At 42.5% G+C, this 21,099-nt stretch overlaps 1 protein-coding gene across 1 annotated transcript in view; it reads right to left on the reverse strand.

Moving 5' to 3' along the window:
• Positions 1-21,099, reverse strand: part of ttc7a (tetratricopeptide repeat domain 7A) — a 63,557-nt gene that overhangs the window by 12,645 nt on the left and 29,813 nt on the right. The window contains exons 15-20 of the mRNA XM_008306412.1: positions 20,941-21,013; positions 20,661-20,821; positions 12,116-12,232; positions 8,312-8,424; positions 7,567-7,701; positions 3,200-3,402 (exon numbers count right to left, since the gene is read on the reverse strand). Of these exons, the coding sequence (XP_008304634.1) occupies positions 3,200-3,402; positions 7,567-7,701; positions 8,312-8,424; positions 12,116-12,232; positions 20,661-20,821; positions 20,941-21,013 (802 nt within the window). The remainder of the gene's footprint in view (positions 1-3,199; positions 3,403-7,566; positions 7,702-8,311; positions 8,425-12,115; positions 12,233-20,660; positions 20,822-20,940; positions 21,014-21,099) is intronic.

Genomic DNA, 21,099 nt, shown 5'->3' on the forward strand with positions numbered 1-21,099 from the left:
ACATATAGTGCTCTATATGACAGGTTTTTTTTTTGTATTTGGGTCAATTAGTGCCTACTAAAACATGTGCCCTAACCCAACTGCCTACATATAGTTCACTCAAAAAAAAAAAAAGCACAAATAGTCCACATGTGCACCAAATCCATGGAGGAAGGCTGGCACACACAAACACAGTCATGCCTTAATACATGCACATATGCACACACACTCACACACTCTGACTGAGAACACATCTGTCCTGTAAGAGACCCAGAGTAGGACACTGCCAGCTGGCTTTGTTTCAGCTTTTCACCCCCTGGGATTGGTTCTCCCACAGGCCAAATATGGAAGAGATGCGTACCTCTGTCTAGCCCTGTGGGACTGCACTTCGCACACAGACACACACACACACACATACACACACCCACCCAAAAGTGCACAGTAGGAACAAGAGCATCCTTATGTGGTCACAAGATGACTTGTACTTAAGTCAAAGAGGTATCAACCAGCACATCTATGGTCACTATGGAGACCACAGTCACTGTGTGTCTGTGAGCGCGTGCCGAGTGGTGCGAATCTTGGATTTGAGGAATATCCCTTTCTGGTCCCTTCACCATGACAACGGAGAGAGTTCAAAGGTCAGAGTAGCTGTGGTTAATCCAGTGGATCATCTGGAAGACAGACTGGGAGAGAGACTGAGTGACTGTGTGGGTGGAAGTGGGCGAGAGAGGATCTTTATAATGCAGCAGTGAGAGAGAGAGGATCTGCTGGGATGAAAGAAATGTGGGGGAGTGATCAGGAGAGAGAAAGCGAGTCTTTGAGCTCTATTTTTCATTTGTTGGTTATAGACCAAGAATTTGTTTGTATCTATTTTAAAAAAAAAAAAAAAAAAAAATCCTGAAGTTTGCCCACAAATACGACATCTCACAATATGACAGAGCTATAATGTGATGATTAAGACTCTAATGATCACAGTCCTGACACTGACACAGTACAGCACTGAACACAGGGGAAAAAAAACAAAGGTTTGTGAGCAACTGCCATTGCTGCTGCCTGCATGCAACCTAATATTAACGGCAAATAGCGAGATAGCCTGGAAATATGTGATGAACTACAAAAGAAACATTTATATTCATGTTTATGTTTCTTCCAATAGGTCTACATTTTACAGGCTTTTAGAAAAAGAGAAGATTAGTTCAGTTGCAAAAGAATAAACAAGCAACTGGTACTGCTGGATTGTACCAATAGCTACTATTAGCAGCTAATAGCAAGCTTGCATAAAAAGTTATGCTGAATTAAAAAATTTTTAATTTTATCAGTTAATACTTATGTTTACTCTCAGAAGGTCATAAGGGACTAGACTTAATACAATATAACATCATTTTTGAGGCTAACATAATCCACAGCCATTTAAAAAAAAAAGTCTGGTTCAGGTCCAAAAGAGTAGAAACAGGCATTGCAACAAATGCTATGCTAATATTAGCCGCGAATAGCAAACTAGCCTGGAAGTTTCTGCCAAATTGCAAAAGACAAATTATAGTTTTATTTGTTTACATTCATGTTCCTTATTAGAAAGTCAGAAAGGAACTACACCTAATGCAGTATAACAGAGTTTTAAGGCTAAAATAATTTACAGCCATTTAAAAAAAGACAAGATTCGATCTGTTCCAAAACAGTAAAGCAACGGCCGTAAAGTAATGCTAATATTAGCAGCTAAGAGCAAATAAGCTTAAACCTAAATATTTCTGGTGAATTATAAATGAAAAAAAGCAAATTGTATCAGCTAATGTTTATGTTTCTTCTCAAAAACTCTACGTGGAACTACACACCGACAATACAGTATAGCAGAGATTTGAAACTAACATAATAACAGCCATTGGAAAAAGGAGAGATTAGATCAGCTCCATGGGGGTAAACTGGAAACAGACACTACTGCAAATGTGACCCTTATATTAGCAGCTAATAGTCCCCTATAGTCTCATACTCTGTGTTAACCTGAACAACAAAAACTCACACTAATGCTGTTTTCTAACCGTGTGTTATACTTCAGTACATGTGACCAACCCTTTGCACAACCACAAAAAAACAAAACAAGAGAATTTGTTCAGCTCCACCAGCAGTACACCTGATTCAGTCTAATGAGGTATTGATTAGCTATTGATTAAGCATGCCAGGATACATTAAAGCCGTGGTAAAGAATTACAGATATTCCATCTGATATCGATTGTGGAATCCTTCCAAAGCAAAGACATTGTTATCTTTATGATTTATTCATGGACCTGTTTTGTTTGTGTTACTCAGAGTATGACTGGGTTTGTGTATTCTGGTATTTTCACTAGTCATCGCTCTTCATAGACATCATCAGGAAAATGCAACACTGAATAATATTCAGATCATATTTTTACCACAGTTTTAAATGAATAAGTTACACAAACATGTTTAGAAAAGTTAGTAATCCAATATATATATTATGCCAGGGGATATTACCACTGTTTATTTAGCTCACGTTTAGCGTGTGTGCATGTCTTTTTGTTTCTCATGTGTGCTGCTCTTGAGACTCCAAGTGCTGTATATGATGTGAAGTTCAGTTTGGATCCCTACCTAAACATAACTCCTGTGTGTGTGTGTAGTGTAATGTAAAAAAAAAAATCAATTTAAATGTATTTTTACATGTTTACTTCCACATGTATTGGTGTTATTACACAGCAGTGTGGGGGAGACTGTGGGATCTTTGTGTGGGTTCTGTGTGAACGTTAAAGACAGCTGACAGAATTCAATTTCGTGTAATTAATTTAGCAAATTTTAAACTTTAAAAACATTTGAATTTGTAAACAGTCCTACAGTTTGTGAGTCAGCATGTGTGAGTTAATATATGATTGAGAAACAAAATCCTGAAGGTCTTGCATAACATAACTTAATGTAATTTAGTGAACTCAAGTAAAGCGCTGGGCTCGTGTACATGAAAGTGTGCGTGTTCACTTGTATGCTAGAATGCATACATGGGTGTATGCACATGTTCAGTCTGCCCATTACGTCACTTTTAATTTAATAGACTCAAGTGAAGCACTTAAAATGTGTTAGTGTATCCATGCATGTTGTGTGTGTGTGTGTGTGTGTGTGGCTGTATGTGCATACTGACCACTGTGTGACACTTCACAGAGCAGTGTTATATAAGTTCTAATTTAATTTTGCAGCCTCTAAAGCTTTCACTGTCTCTTACCATGTGCACCAGTATGCGCTCTCCTGTGGGATGCAGGGCCAGGGCCTCATCATACAGGCCTTTGGCTTCGTCCAGTTGACCCCGGAGCTCGGCCAGGCGGCCCCTCTGCAGCAGCACAGAGTGAGAGTTGGGGAAGAGTGAGCTGGCCTCGGCTATGCAGAACTGGGCCTCCTTTAGCCGGTTGTCCGCCATGAACAACTCCCCTGTAAGAGAAGATAGAGAGAGTGGCAGGAGGAAGTAGAGGAAGCAGAGGACAGGAACCAGGGAATTAGAGAGGAGTAAAAGGTAGAAAAGAGAAAGAAGATAAAAGAGAAGCACAGGACAGAGAAAGGGAGGGAGGACGGAGATAAAGAATGAGGTGAAAAAGGACAGAGAGAGGACAGCAGAAGGATTAGGTGACGAAAACAAGAGAAAGAAAGGGAGGGACGAAGAAAAGTTTGCATAACCAGAGAAAGAAAGGAGAAAAACAGTAGTATTAATCATCTGAGTAACATGTGACAGTGACAGACTGACTTTGAGTTCAATAGCATCATAGTAAAATGTAAACTGTGCAACGCTCGAATACTGCACTTGGATGGACGCACACACACACAAACACAAGGACAGCGTGAAAGAAAGTGTGTGACCAAAGTAGTGCCTGGGAAGTCATGAAACTCTTGCCTAAATATGGCCATCACATACTAAAGCTGCCGGCCTCCTTTCTTCGCTGCTGGGAATATGAGGACAAACCCCAGACACAAACACACACACACACTCAGAATCACGCCCACAAGCACTTTATTCACCAATAAGACCTCGAACACGAAGCTGACCAGAAGACCTGCCCCCTAAGGCTGCAGCAGACCAATGTCTGAACGGGGACGCAGGAGCACGGAGCTGTCAGTCTTTCTCCTGAGTGGACATTGGGTCAACACCCAGAAAAAAACCCAGAGAAAGAAACCTTTCAGCCTGAAACACTGACAGCGCTGTGTGTGTGTGTGTGTGTGTGTGTGTGTGTGTTACAGACAGACATGGAGTGAACAGCGATGTGCAAATATACTGAAAGCGCCGTCTGCTCCTGAGCGCAAAGAACCCATGTGTGTGTTTGGTAGCGGATGTTTTGTTTACCTGTGTCGCATAGATGCACAGATGGGAAATACTTAGTGCATGCATGCTACCTCTGTGAGATGAAAAAAAAAAGCCTTTTCCCAGCCTCAGGGTTCCTTTTCATAGCTTCATTTGGGGGGAAAAGGATTCAGTGAATGGTTATGTAAGGCTATTTCCTGCTCCTCACCTGAGCTCCCAGAAAAAAAATCCTATTAGATCAGTGCTTGCATGTATAGAGGCTATTTTTAGGTTTGCAGGTACGTATATGTGTCATACTCTGCTAAGTGTATCCCTTTTAAAGAGAATTGCGTGTGTGCGTATTTTTTCCTGAGCGTCCAACGAGGATGTGAGATTGAGAAAGGAAGTGACCGATGAGAAGAGGAATGCTGGGAAGGAGGGGGGCGGGTGGTCGGATTGAGTTAGGGGACACACCCTCGGTCACACACATATAGCTTGACGAGCATGTTCTATTTTGTCTGTTCTCAGCAGAGACATAGCCGAGGTCAGAGGTCAGTCGTAGAAAATAACCTTCAAATTACGCTGGGCCACAGGGGACGCGACCCCGTGGCCCTTCCACCCGGCCCCTCTTACACTGTAACACACTGGTATGCTGGTTGCATCACTGCCTTCACTGTATGGATTCCCATCCTCATTCTCATGCCTCATCCACTCCAGCTGAGTGGATGGATGGAGTGTTGTTTGTGCGGAGCGTCTCTATATTCCTCTCCCTTCATTTCCTGCTGAAGCCGGGCTCTCCTGTGAATCTTCACAGGCAGCTTGAAGGCTAAAGGGTTGTAGGTCATAGCGGTGTGCATCACTCACATTCTGTCCTTCACAGAGCAGTGGCCACATGTATGCAGGTATACTGCACTCGCCTCTACAGTAGGTTTGTAGTATTCAGTGAAACTGAAGCAACTCAAATCTCTAAATAGTTTGAATTTTTCTAGTTCACTCCTGTTTTGAAAAGTCAGGGGTCACAGGAAATTGCGGCAGCAATCCCAGTGCTCACATTACATTATATATTTAAACATTAACAAGCTTACAAATAAACAGTTTCCCCCAAAAGACAGTTTTATTGCCTATACACTGTATATATATCTTATGGCAGTAGATTCTCCAGCCTTTCATATATAACCAAATGAATATTCTAAGTGAGTTTCTGTGACTGCAGTGCTCAAAATGTGAAAAAAAAAATGTGTGCTCACATTGTACCAAGTGCATAAACAATGTCTCACTCCCCAGAGAGATTGAAATTCAACTGAGCTTATAAGCAGGTCAGCAAGCTGTGGAAGACAGTGAGGCTGCACAGCTTTCATAGTAACATCTGCACAGCGCACTTTCATCAAAAGGTGCCATCAGAACTTCTATTTATACAGGTTTGTTCTGGATTTCTTTGGTAAGGTCAGTCCTAACATGGAGGGGAAAGTTTCCATCCCTACTGAGACCATAATTGTTGAGATACATTTGACCCGTATGCTTAACCATAAGTATGTGCGGTTTAAATGCGGATTCTTAAGGCAGAGTGCAATACACAACCACTGGATAGATGAGACAAAGTGCAAGTAATAAAAGACCAGCTTGAACAGAGTGACTTGCCTTCACATCAGAATCGGAAACAGGTTTTTTGCTAGGTACAGTTTACGCAATACGAGGAATTTGTTCTGGTGGGTTGGTGCAACAATAATATGTTTTTAAAAAAGAAAAAAAAATAGAAGATGCAAATATAAATATAAAATATAAAAAACAACAGTGAAAGTGAATAGGATCTAGACCTAAACAGTGGATGTAACCATTCAGTTAGCATTGTTTTTAGCTTCTACTGATATATATGTATACATCAAAACAAATAATACCAATGGCATCAGAGGGTAACTGTGCTCAGTGCTAATTAAAAAGTCCTACTATGCTGGCAAACTAAGCTTTTCAACAAAGCAAACATTAAATCTGTTAAAATCATGCTGGCTTTGTCATGTGTGTTAGGATGCTGCCATTAGCATTTACCTGAAAGCACCACTGTGCTGTCAGATACTTAATGTTTTAGTTTTCAAAATAAAAACTGAAGTAATTAACAGCTTTTATTGTCTGAAATCTCTTTCCTACCTGGATCCCAATATTCAACTTTTTTTTTCACGTAGGTATTCAGTTGTTAACTTTTGGATGTTTTTGTTTATATTGATACCTTTTAACTGCGCTCTTAAAATGTGTAGATATATGCCTCTCAGCCTGGGCGCCTGACATCCCGCTCACTCACAGCAGTGAACGTCACACTTCAGTTCACGCTGGCAGTTAAAGGGAAGACAAAATACAGAAGACCTCAGCTGTGTGGGACCAAATTTAAATTGAGCAATGACAAAAGACAGGCAGTGTGTCAAATATGCAATTTGAAAATGGCCTACCGGGGCAGCACAACAAGCGTGACGACTCACCTGAATGCTGTAAGCAGACTATCGTCTGATAGTAAAAAGTAAAAAAACCGAGCTTATACTACCTGCCGAACTTAACTTAGCTAATGTCTGTTGTTCAGTCCTATGATCCATCCATCCTTTATCTATACACCGCTTAATCCTCACTCGGGTCGTGGGGGGCTGGAGTCTATCCCAGCTGACTTAGGGCGAAGGCAGGGGACACCCTGGACAGGTCACCAGTCTATCACAGGGCTACACTTAGAGACAGACAACCAAGCACACTCACATTCACACCTACGGACAATTTAGAATCACCAATTAACCTCAACATGTTTTTGGACTGTGGGAGGAAGCCGGAGAACCCGGAGAGAACCCACGCTGCACGGGGAGAACATGCAAACTCCATGCAGAAAGATTCCGGTGCCCCCACCGAACCGGCGACCTTCTTGCTGCGAGGCAACAATGCTACCAACTGCGCCACCCTGCAGCCCCAGTCCTATGATGACGCTGCTTTATCTGCTGGTTAAACAGTAGCTTACTTTGGAGCACAGAGCATTTAAAATGACACATAAGGAGACTGGGGCTAAGGCTGTTATTGGCATTAAGCCAAGTCTAATAATACCTTGTACACAGGTGCATCGTCAGGCATCAATATCCTCATCCACAGCCAAAACTACACAACAGATCCTCCAGTTCCAAAAACAGCAGATGCCATAAGAGAGTTCATAGTTTTGGATAGAAGACCCCCTAACATAGCCAAAAGCAAAATCTTCAGAAAGCTAATGAAAAAGTTGGAGCCCACCTACACGTCCCACAAATATGCCATGAAAGACATTTACATGCCCACATTTTTATTCATGTGTGCTGTTTTCATACCAGCCTGCAGCCAAATGCGTTCCAGGGTGGCCCAGATGTAGGTGGGACCTTGGCGACGAATGGAGCTCATGTCTGACACCTCAGACAGCGCCGCTTCCAGACGAGACACTGCGACCGATGTGGGACTCAGTGAACCTGACATAAGACGGGGCAACAAATACCAAGCGTTAGAGCACAGATCAGAACCTCGTCATTGGACAGTGAAAAAAAAATAACACAAAGAATCCTTTAATATGTTACAGACACTGAATGATAAACACTTGGAAACAATATTTTTTTTTCTGTAGCAAAAACATTCAAATTCCATTCACAGTCCTTCAAATATGACAAGACTGATGATGACACAGATCATTTGCCTGAAAAATAACACAAAGCAGAGCCATGCTGAGAGAAAAAAAAAGCATTCAGTCTCTTTTAATATCCAGAACATCAAGAAATTTCCTGCGGCTAAACATCAAGTGTGCAGATCAGTGATCCTGCTAGAACCACAGGTGTAGAGGTGAGTCACATCACTGATATTTAAACAGCACATCTGCTCCCCCAAACTGGGCTGCAGACATGCAAACAGGGTTTTAATCCAGAATAGGTCAAATGCTGTGGGATTTCGATTGACCTACAAATTCACCTTTCTCACTGGTATTTACTCAAGAGAAAGGAGGACATGTTTGACTTAAAGTAATCAATTCAACATGTGGCAATACAAATATGTACAGTGGCAAAGATCTTAAGCAGCAAGATAGCAGACCCGTGGAGGTGTCCTGGAAATCAGGCAGGGTGAGGTGGATGGAGGCTTTCCTGGGTCCAGGGCTGACCTCTGCCCTCTCCGCCATCGGTATACTGCTGCTGTCATCTGTCTCGCTGTAACGACACAATTAGTTTTCCCATCATTCAGTGATGCCGTTATCATTTGTTAGAACAAAAGGCTCTGGCGCTATGAGGTTCCACCACTGTCTGTGTTAAAAAAATATTGAATAAATCCAGTTTTATTTATGCTATATCAGTGGTTTTTCTCTGTTTGTATGCCCTTTGCATTAAGTCAGCTTTGATAGGTCCCCCCACTAGACAATAATAAATAAAGATAACAGGTCAATGGATGGGTGATTTTTCCAACCATACACATGCATTGTATTAAAAAATACATTTCTGCATTCCAAAATGTGCATGTATGTGCCACCTTGGACTTGTCAGTTCAGGTCAGTTGGGCTGAATTCTGTGACTCTTCACTAACGATGACAAAAGAAGCAAAGGTGGGCAGATGACAGGTTGTCCACCTACTGTGGCTAAACTGACTTTTTTCATCAGTGACTGTACGTATTTTACTCTGTCCCCTGATGTTCCTTTGCCTTCATGTGTCACTGCATACTACAACGACATGTTTTCAACAGTGTGTCCCAAAGAATCATGATTTGATTCATTTTTATTTATTTATTTTCAGAAAAACAGTCTGTGCCATTCTTACAAATGTCAATTGACCTGGGAGTTTTTTTTTTTTTTTTACTCTGTGGACAGTTGATTCTTAGCATTAACTTAAATGCTAGGCTGTAGGCATGTCAATGTTAATTAATTAATCCGTGGTAATGTAAGCTATGGCTCAGATGGAAGAATGGGTTGTCCACTAAATGCTAGGTTGGCAGTAGAGCATGAAGCATCCTTGGTCAAGATACAAAACCCCAACAGCTACTAATGGCACCAATTCAGCAGATCATTTGTGTATGAATGGGAAATGAAAAAGAAACGTATTGTAAAGCACTAAAATTATCAAAGGTTAAAACGTGGTGTATACTAGAGATGCGCCGATCCGATACTGGGTATCGGTATCGGGCCGATACTAGACGAAATTCCGGTATCGGATGATTTCCTTCACAGCGGTAACTGGCCGATCCGATACCGCCACACACACACAATCCTGCCTTCCGACATACCCACGTGTTCGTCTACTCATTGGCTACAAGTGTACCGCCTCAGAGAGTGTCTGCAACCCGACTGGTCGAATCTACAAGGGTGGGACTTGTGCGGACCGGTTGACTGTTTGAGACACTCTATTGGCCCTTCAGGCTGTCACTCACCCCCAAAGCCCTCCTATTGGCCAAACTAGGTGTCAATCAAAAGCTGAGCCGCCCGTCCAGCTGACTGTAGCGCTTTCAGCGCGATCTGAAATAGATTCAGCCTGATTTTGCCAGAAGAAATGGATAAAACAGCCGGAGCTGATCTCAAGCTGGGACGACATTACTGCAGAATTTGTGCCTTTGAGGATCTAATACGTTTTACGGACCGAATTATTTTACGGGATTATGTTGACTGGTTGTGTCCGGACAGAATGAGACCAAGCTGGTGAGGAATGAGCGATGTTTGAGCTGCAGAGAGCCTTCACAAGTAAGAAAACTCTGATTTTAACATTTTGCTTTTCTGTACAAAAAGCTCTTTGTGTCAACGCTGTGGCTGCTGCAGGTCAAAAAGGTTTATATCATCGGAAAGAGGAGACTGAGCTTTCATTTGATGTGTATATTGTCGGGAAACGTGATTGTGGAGCGAGCACATGGCTGTAATGTGTTTGGAAAGTGGTCACGTCCCGCCGGCGGGCCGTGGGAGCGGTAAGGGGTTAAAAATACTCTTCTTAAATATATTTTTTTAAAAATTGGAAGTATATTTTGAGTGAAATCACCCTTTAAAACTACGTCGCGCACCTGAACTAGAAGCCGTGCACTTATCCGGCCGTAGCAGACGAGTCCAGCCTGTACGTGGGTCTCCGGCTCTGCAGACAGAACCTTCCTATTGGATCCGATCCCGCAGCAAGTCACAACGTTTCCGGTCTCATTTACTACTGCTCATGCGCAGAGCCGAGAGCGGCTATTAGTGGTACTATTATTTAATACCAAGTTTTGGTAATTTAACCTTTAAATTGCAGCTTAATGTTGCTGTGTCATTTTGATCTGTTCTAAATATGTGAATGGCACTGAGTGCACACTGTAGTCTGATTGCAGCTCAAGTAAAGCAGCTACAGTTTCACTTTGAGACATGCTTTTGGCTGTTTTTTCCTTTCTTAGAAAAGCAAAGTCTATGCTTTAATAACATGAGGCTTTTGATAAAGCCATCTTAAACAAATGTATCCATGCAAAAAAGGTATTTCCAAAGAAGTTTAGGAGGAGAGATGGTATCGGTATCGGCAGATACTCAAAGTTGAAGTATCGGTATCGGAAATCAAAAAGAGGTATCGGTCCATCCCTAGTATATACTGTAAGTACAGACCATTTACTAATGTCTGAGTACATGTTTTGTTTTTGGTAAAGTTGCTGGGACTGCTTTACAGATGGTAGAAATAAGTAAATTCATGTATCCAGCTAGCTTTTTGCTCAACATGTTACCTCTACCATGGTCCTAACTCACTGACTGACATCACCTCCAGGTTTTCTGAAGAGCGGTATTGATGCTCAGCGACCTTGAATCTTTCTAACTCCCAGCTAATCAAAAATGAGCAAAGAGGTAGAGCGGTGGTGCATCTGTTTAGCAAACATCTCTGGACCTTGAACTGTTCTGCAACGGCACTTGGCTGTCACTCAAAGCGTCCATGCCCTAAATTATGCACAACTTTGAGCTTTAATGCAATTAAAATGATTAATTATATAAAAACTCCCACCCCGTATAGTTGGTATGAAAGAAGAAATTAGCTGTAGAGACTAAAACCATTATTTTTTTACTGTATTAACCTGTCAGTTACAAGGTAGCCCTATCCAAAATGAACGTCATATTGAAAATGTTTACTGAAGTAACAAAAAAATCAAGTGAGCGTAGCCCTTTTCTCATAGACTTCGATGTAAACTGACTTGTTATTGCAACCAGAGGAGTTGCATCCTGCCAGCTGCTAGAAAGAATGCAGGTTTAGCGCATTGACCTGACTTTGCAGAAACAGAGGCTAAGTTTATCTTTTAAATGCAGTCTGTGTTTCGTAATGAACCTCAAGTGGCCTTTCGAGGAATTTTTTGAGTCACAGAGGTTTTCTAGCTAGTTTGTGTCTGGGCAGCTTGTAGCTCATGTACTTCAGCAAACACTCAGACAGTGTTCTTGACTCAGACAGAGGCAGTGATGAGCTGACTTATTCAGACAGGTCATTGTTGTAACAGAAAACACACAAGAAGAGCAGCGAAACAGAGTAAACACAACAAACAAAACAAAATCGAAACTCCACACAAGGTTTTTATCTATAATCTGACTGTGATATTTTAGCTTCAGAGTGCTTTTAGGTTTCCTGTTATTACAACGAAGAATGCAAAATGTCACTTTCACTATCTAAAATGTGAAAAGGTCAACATCTCAAACCCACTCATGATCACAGGTAAAAGCTTTAAAATCCCATGCAAACCACACATCAAATGCATTAATGCAAGAACACCCGTACACACTGGATGGTTTTGCAATACTGCAGCAGAAAAAGCCTCCCCCCTCCCAGTTTCATTATGCACGTATTGAAAACGCAGGAGCACTGAGGTACTGCACATCCTGCAGCACATGACAAGCAAAGTAGCACAAATGCATACCGCATGTACACGCTCACCTGGAGCGGCTGACATCATAGCGGGTTTGCCAGCGCTGCAGCATCTCTTCACAGGTCTGCAGGGCTGCAGCAGGGCCGAACAGGGCCTCTTCAAGCTTCACCTTTGTGAACAGCAAACTGGACCAGAACAAAAACACACACACACACAAATTCATGCAGGCTTTTTTTTTTGCAAGAAAAGTGGATCTAAAATTGTGGATGAGCAGGAGAAAACACTCAGTCATTATTCCACACAACAGATTGAACTTATGTGGTTGTAAAACTAGAAAACAACTAAAGTGTGCATGTATGTGTTTGCACAACTGCTGGATAAAGTCTTTAGAAAAACATCTTGCGGATGCATGCGGACTGATGAACACATGGATCAATAGAAACAGAGAGAGGGTAAAGATAGTCATCAACAACAAGCTCTGAGAGTGTGTGTGCGCGTGTGTGTGTGTGTGTGTGTGGGTGGGTGATGTGTGTGTGTACGTTGTGGTGTGTTGAGAGGTTGATGAGTAGAGGCTGTAGAGTGTTTCCGCTCGGCCCTTTTAGTTGAAGACAACTGGTTAAGTGATGTGGGAGTCTCTGATGTGAATGTGTATGTGTCTGTGTGTATGTGCGTGTTTGTGTGTAGTAATTGCCAGAAGGGGCTCTCAGAGGATGCAGTCTGTCATGGGCATCACTCATCCATGAGTGTGAGGGGAGAGAGAGAGAGAGAGAGAGAGAGAGAGAGAGAGAGAGACTATGGCGTTGGCCACATCTGACGCCCGCCTGCCTCGCTGTCCACTGCCTCCCCGCTGTTGAAAGCTCCTCCAATTATTCTGTGCTCTCCTGTCAGGAGGTGGGGGAGTCGGGTGGGGGCAGAGGGAAAGAGGGAAGGAGAAAAGGAAGGACGAAGAGATGGATGCAGTGATGGAGGGAGGGTGAGGATCAATAGCAGAGTGAGACAAGCTTGTGTCAGGGGAGAAAACTCTTGTTGAAATGCTCCTCGTTACTGACTCACAGGTCGGTGGACGATTGGGGGGAGGGTGTGTGTGTGTGTGTGTGTGTGGAGGGTGTGAGGAAAAAAGATGGAGGGATTTTTGAAAAGAAAAAATTGAAAGTGTATGTGTGTGGGAGGAAGGGGGTTGGATTTACTGACGTGTAGATGACAAGCGCTGCCGAGGGACGCTGTGTTAAGGATACGGCTGCCAGTAGGAGTCCACCAGAGTGTGTGCCTGTGTGACGGTGTGTATGTCTAGGCTTCCCATTACCGGTGTGACAAAGCGTTTAGAGGCATTGTGATGGTGTGAACCCAACCGAGTGCTGAAATGTGACAAAGTGTATGAAAGTGGGCGTGTATCATGCGTACAACGAAGTGACTTTCTCTGTGTAACCTGCACGTGTGACATGAAGAACCTCCTCAGCTGAGTTTACTGCTGGTTCTCAAATAATAGCAAAAGGTTCATAACTCAAATCCAATCCCTTTCACTCTCAAGTTGTCATAAATAAGCACTAGCATTACCTGCAAATGATAACTTTGCAAAATTGTACTGTACTTAAAATGCATGCAGTTTCTCAAACTTGGGGGCGGGGTCTTCCTGGGAGGACACAAAGGCACCGCAGGACGGTCATGGATGACCAGGGGGGAAGAATGTTGAGCAGACCTATCACTGCATGAATACAATTGTGTTGACATAAATAAACAAACATACTCTGATTATATCCTGCTAACTTGAGCCTCTTGTTTATTTTCAGTAAAACTTTTGTATTAGCAGTAGCTTATTAGTGGTAATGTTAATGAGGGACATGTTAAATATTAGGGCTGCAGGGTGGTGCAGTTGGTAGCACTGTTGCCTCGCAGCAAGAAGGTTGCCGGTTCACGTCCCGGTGGGGTGCGTGGAGTTTCCAGGTTCTCCCTGTGCAGCGTGGGTTCTCTTCGGTTTTCTCCCACAAGGTCCAAAAACATGTTGAGGTTAATTGGTGATTCTAAATTGTCCGTAGGTGTGAATGTGAGTGTGCTTGGTTGTCTGTCTCTAAGTATAGCCCTGTGATAGACTGGTGACCTGTCCAGGGTGTCCCCTACCTTCACCCTGAGTCAGCTGGGATAGAATCCAGCCCCCCAGGACTCTAGTGAGGATTAAGCGGTGTATAGATGATGGATGGATGTTAAATATTCTGCTGCTGTAAGAGTTTACATGCTATCGTAGTTCTGGATAATGGCTATTTTCTATCAAATCTTCTATTTGTAAGTAGAGCTCTTATTTTTTTCTGTTTGCATGAATGTCTTCCTGATGAAGAACTTTTAGTTTGAAATGATGCATCAGTAAACTGTTGGTGGTGATTTTTGGCACAGAGCTGGGATTGGACATACACACTATCTACTTTCTTCACTGAGTGCTGAGTTTCACCGGGCCGCAACAGACAAAATACCTACGAAGATTTCAGTTTAGATTAACAGCAAACCGTGACAACAGAGATACCTTGTCAGCATGTCCATGTCTTGTTTTTTATATGCTCGACTTCCACCTTGACATAGAGGTGTGCTGATAACAATCTCAAAAACACTGATTAGGCTCGAGGGGTTTTATAGTAACAAATCTAAAGAACTCATGGACTCAGCAGCCCTGCACGGCAGCCAACGGGAGAACGAGGCTCTGGTATCAAGGGCTGATAGGCTATTTAGGGCCAGGGAGGGAGCACGCTTGGGAGTGTGCTGGTGAAAGTGAATTTTGTGTTTTTGTTATGTGCTTTCACGGCAGTTCACATCTGATGCCTTTAAGTGAGACTATTGAACATTGTTGGCTGATATCTACTTATTACCATTGATGTGTTTCATCCCAGTACAATCATATCATAAACTCTGCAGCTCAAATAACGTGTAAGTGTACAGTATCGGTTTACAAGCTTGGCAGGAAAGAGAAGCATTATGTCCTTTAAGCCGCTGGAAGGTTTCTGCACAGTGTTAGCTTTCATATCATCAAACATCATCACGATTATCAAATAAAAATACTCAAACTAAAACCGAACGTTGGAGAGGAACAACTGGAATCTGAATGAACAGCAAACATTACGAACAGGCTGCAAATTACAAAACAATTGAGCATCCTACTAAAAATTAAGAATAAAGCTCACTCTCTAATATCAGCCAATTAATTCAAATTGTGTATTCACACCACCACGAGCTCTGACGAAGATGAATTCACTGCGCATATCAAAATAAGTGATATCAGACTGATCTAAGCCGTCCAATGATTGAGTCTTTTCCACCTTGTTATTCACCGCTCGATCACAGTCGGTGTTTTCCCTCGCAGCTTCAGAAAAGATAGATTTCGTCAAGATTACAACACTCAAAACTACACATCAGATTACAAAGGCTGTCATTTCGAGCCTTCTGGGAATGAGCCTGGTGTGTGCAGAGCGTAGTGTTAAAGGACGGATGGCAGTGAGTAGCGTAGTTCAGAGTAAATGCTCGGTGGTGGCCGGGTAAGAGCAGTGAGTGCCAGCGTAAACTCCTTATAAAAATAGCTAATAATGTTCCCTTGAAAAAGTGGTACATCTACAGTATTACTCATTCTGCACTCCCACAGATCAGAGTGTGTATTCTCGACAAGCACATGTGCGTGTGTGTGTGCACATACACGAGCGCACATCACACTTGTATATGTATGTGCAAACACACACACACACACACACACAGCACATACAGCATGCATAGAGATTAATACACGAGCCTGTGCAGACATGCTTGTTTTGTGTAGCAGAGCATACAGTAAGCCATGCATGCACGCTAACACACATTTATACACATGCATACACACGCATAAACACACTTCCTCAAGCTGCAACATCCCGTTAGATGAATGCAGAATCAAAGGCTGGGATTAATCATTCTCTTTAGTACAAACTGTGAGACCACAATCACTGTCTCTCCCACCTCCCCTCTCTCTCTCACACTCACAACCCTCCCCCTCTCTCTCCCTCTCCTGCCTCAGCTCTCTCAATCTGTAGCAGAATCCCATTTCACATTGAAATGCATGCCTGTTTACTGAGTGATTAAAATTTCAAAGAAAAGGGAGAAATGGAGACGGAGAGATAAAAAAAAAAAAGTGAGAGGCAAGGAAAGAAAGACAGGGTGAGAAAAGAAAGTGAGAGCGGAAGAGATGGAGAGAGAGAAAGGCAGAAGCCGGGGGTAGAGGATGTGGGAGAAAAAGGAGGAAGGAGAAATTCGGTATGCTACAGCGAGCTGACAGTTTGCTGTGGTGCAGAGAGGCAGCGGCTAACAGGAATCACACACATGCATGCACACACACGCAGTGACACACAAACATGCATGTGCAAGATTACGATCTTGTACACACGTTCGGATCCCCCCACCCCCACAACATGCAAGAACACACGCAAGCACACGACTGTTGCGGAATGCCCAGCTCTATGCATGATGCGAGCTTTGATCTCTGATGCTCGCTCACACATTCAAAGCAAATGATATTCAATGAGCTTGTTACTGAGAAAACACCTCCTTTCACTGCCTCCCTCTCTCCCTATCTGTCCCTCTGTGTCGATCTCTCCTTCTCTGACTCTGAGATCAGAAACTCGGCCTGAGTCCAGCAGGTGCTGAGTGTGCTGCTAGGTTTAGATCCGTTTTCATGAGAGTACTGGGTTGTGTTTAAATACAGCTGATAATTAAATGTTACAATCAAGTGTTGCCTTCATCATTGCAATTTTAATGCTACACTGTTGAATAATCTTATATTTTCCTCTGTCTACATGAAAGCAAGCATGCAGCAGGTGTTGTTCAGACACAAATATGCACAAGATTTACTTTGCATGTCTGGAAGAATTTTAGGTATACCATGTCTGTTTCAATCTTACCTCCCAACAGGAAGTTAAGTCAACCAATAAGCTTAAAGGCTACTCTGACATGCGTGGTCACACAATGTGTTGTAGAGATTTGAAAGATGTGCAATTAACCACAACATGGTGAAACAACACTGTCATCTGCACTGACATTTACTTGAATCTTCAGGAAAAAAAATAGAAACATACTGTAGCTCCTGCTTTACATAAATAACCCACTTCATAGGCAGCATGGTAAAACTTGTTAACTACTTAACAATGTTTGCTCTCTTCTTAGAGCAGAAGAATGACATGCAGTCAGGGTCTGGTTAGGTGGGAATCACCCATATGGCTTACACCCTCATCATTGGACTATCAAGCAGTTATTTCCAAATATACTGTTCTGCCTTAAAATGACTTACATGTAACTCTACACCCATTATGTTCTCCAGAAGGGTAGATCCAGTCTTTCACTTATCTGTCCCTACTTCAGGCAGCTCCAGCTAACCAGCTAACTGACTCTGTTCCAACACTGTAAAGCTCCTGTATAATACACAGTGGTAAGTGATAATAAACATATATGTTCAAAACAGAAAACAATTCTAAAGAAGTATAATGACACAGATATCTCCAATCTGAAAGTTGACATGATTGGTTCCTTAAATGTGTTACGTATAAACCCTGACGTCTGGATCTATGTTTTTGAGACTGCCAATGGTACCTTGCAGTTCCATGGTGGAAAATGCTCAGCCATAGTGTTGACTGCTTATTTCCAGCATATAAAAACACTTTATGGACATGTAAACAAGGAAAAACAAAATAAAATGTTTGAAGAATTTTTAATAATGGGATTTCATCTGCAAACAGCTGCCTATAAAATAGGTTTGATGAAAGTGGCAGGAGGGAAGAGATCAAGCAGTTCATCAGTTGCTGGCTATAAAATCATAACAGTGATGTGAAAGATGCTAAAACACCACAGACTGTGGATAAAAAATGGACATAGCTTCTTCGTTTGAAAAGTAGAGGTAATATAGAAGTACCTTAATCCTGCATTCTTTCTAACAGCCAGCAGGGAGCGACTCCTACGACTGCAAAAGGAAGTCCTGGCGTGTACAGCAGTATATGAGAAAATGAACCTACTTCTCAATTGATCTGTTACCTCAGTAAACATTTCACCAGTGAGTTTATGGTCTCAATGGCTGATTTTAGGTCAATACAGCATGGTGTTCATTTAGTAAATTATGGTCATGTTTAGTGAATGTGAGTGTGCTTGGTTGTCTGTCTCTAAGTGTAGCCCTGTGATAGACTGGTGACCTGTCCAGGGTGTCTCCTGCCTTCACCCTGAGTCAGCTGGGATGGACTCCAGCCCCCCATCACCCTAGTGAGGATTAAGCGATGTATAGATAATAGATGGATGAATGAATGGTTCTGTTTAGAGTAAATAAAGCAGAATAATTTTAGCACAGCGCTACCTTGTGATCGATTGACTGCTGCATCACTGCGCATCGAATTTAGTTCTTAATAATATTCACCACTTACTTGTCATGTCTAGTTCGAAAAGAGCAAGATCTTTAACCTACAGATTATGTAAAACACTCACTTTTGTTTACCTGAAGGAAGCAGCGGAGTGAGGCGATAACTTTTTGAGGGTTCGTTCATAGGAGTAAACACTCTGACTTACAAACAGTGCAATGTCTACATATTTATCAGTACACTGCTCACAACTTCATCTTTGTGATTTATTTTACTCTCTGCTATCAGTTTATCAGTGTGTCGTCTCATGAATGCTCATTAGGAGCTGTGACGCTACCTGTTTATTTGTTTAATCATTACGGATAGGCCGATGTAACAGCAGGCTAGATGTTGTTTGTATGCCACACTCAAATCAGTACTACTCAATAAATTAATAGTTTTTGTTTTAGATACTGGTCCCATGTTTCCTGAAAAGAATAGAGCTATGTCACTATTTAATGCCTGTGCAGATCTCCACTGTATGCTCCTTTCTCTAATAATGTTTTGGTTAAGTACAAATATGCTAGTTAAATATGAAGTAAATGTCTTACTAGTAGCACAGATCACTAAATCCTAACGGTGATGATACAGCTAATGCAGCTCTAGTAACATTTCATTTGAACTCAGCTATTCCATTCAGTAAACGACCAATACATAGATTTGTATCTCTCTCTCTCTCTCTCTTGGTCTCTGACTCAACGTCTCTCTACCGATCCATAACAACAGTTTGGAAACAACAACTGATGCTGCCTGCTCCACCAATATGACCTCATGGTTACCGGGGCGATGGGGATTCCTGGCGCAGAGAGCGATGTGATTGGCCGAGCCCGGAAAAGAGCTCTTAAATGGGTCAAAGCAGTCAAGTGTCTCTACGGAGGAGGTGTGTGTGTGTGTGTGTGTGTGTGTCTAAGTGTGCGATTGTGCATCTAGACAGAGAGAGAACAGATTCCTGTTCCAACTGTACATACAGTGCTGATCGGTAAAGCTCCAGTAATTATAAAACCATCGTCTTTTCTGCATCAACTGCATATCTCGGTGTTTTCTTCTCCCTGTCAGGCTCTTATGTCCTTCCTTTCCCTCGTTGTTTCATTAATTTTCTTGTTTTTCTGCATTTCCTCTCTCTCTCTTGATGTATGGATGCACCCCATCTGTCTGAGCTGGGACCGTGGAGGCCAACACTGACCCCAAATGGCTGCATTATGAAATGCTTTATTGAGCTTTGAAATAAAGAAGAAGAAAAAAAAAAAACACATCAGAAAGATGATGCAACATGCTTCCATATTATGGTTAGTGTGAAATAATTGGCCTTGATTGTTAATGTTGTCTGTCTTATACAATGGAGCTTCCTCCGCAGCTAATGAGTACGTTTTTAGTGCTTTTGCTGCGGATGACTGAGTAGAATCATGTCTGTGAGGTAACGGCAGGAAGAAAACAGAATTATGAGCTTATACTGCTGCTGATTATTACACTTGGAGCTCAAATTAAAAATTTCCGCGACAAACAACTTTACTTCTTTGGGTCTTTTTTAGTATTTTGCACATATGCCGAGATTTTTTATATTTATTTTACTCATTAATTTAGATGTGCTTTAAAAGAATGTGAATATTATGCACTTATGTATTTCTAAATACAGGTATGGTTTGGTTTAAAGGTGAAGAGCATGGTTTGAGATACCAACCCACAACCGAAAGGTCAAAGGTTCAAGTCCTAAACCTGCGACGTGTCCTTTCATGTCCCTAAATACTTGCCTGCCCCAAATGATAAGGGCTGAAATCTGTTTTTATGCGTTTGAACCTGCTTGGCGTAACAAGAAGGTGGGTTCAGCTGTTTAGGGTGCCTCGGTTCTGTCGGGAAAACAGGACTAGGGCTTGGGTCAGAGCTGCAGTGTTAAAAGGGTAAGGGTGTATGAGGGGCATAGGTACCGCAATGCAGGCTTCCACTCCGGCACGTCTAAATAAGGCGTCAAGTGTGTGTGTGTTTGTGTGCGCTTGGCCTCCAACATAGTGGAGCTGAGACACCCTATCCCTACGGAGAGGACTGGTGTTAGGACAGGGCCTCACTGCACCACTCACTGGAGCTACACTTTTACACACACACACAGTCACACACATAAAAAAAAACACCATACAAAGTATCACAAGCGCAGCGATCGATTGCTTTATCCTCAATTCACCAACACTTCCACCAACATTTTCTGTTGCGTGTGTGAGTGGGATGGTGTAGTGGGTTTTACTTGAAGTTGTCGGGGTGCTGGCTGAGGGCCAGGCCCAGGGTGTCCAGGGCATGACGGTGGTGTTTCTGGGCACTCAGCAGCAGGATCAGCAGGTGGAGGGAGTGTAAGTCATCCCCACGGAGAGATAAAGCTGCCTGCAGGGGCTCCATGGCTGCTGATACCTGCCAAACGTACACCCGTTTTCAGTTATAACCTACAATATGGTGTGTTTTTAATGAATAATATCTGCTGTTGATGACAAAAAAAAACAACAATATCTTTCTCATTTGTGTGCTTATACCTGGCGTACGAGGGCCAGCTGCAGAGCCAGGTACATAGCAATCTGAGCATCCTGAGGGTCTAATGAATGAGCTCTGTGGAGGAAAGACAAATGGCCCTTCATATGGTGTCAGTAAAGGTTAGAATAGTCGGAGCGGAAACTTTTTTAATTGCTGCATGT

Source organism: Stegastes partitus, unplaced genomic scaffold (genome assembly GCF_000690725.1).
Source record: "Stegastes partitus isolate 25-593 unplaced genomic scaffold, Stegastes_partitus-1.0.2 Scaffold3653, whole genome shotgun sequence".
Lineage (NCBI taxonomy): Eukaryota > Metazoa > Chordata > Actinopteri > Pomacentridae > Stegastes > Stegastes partitus.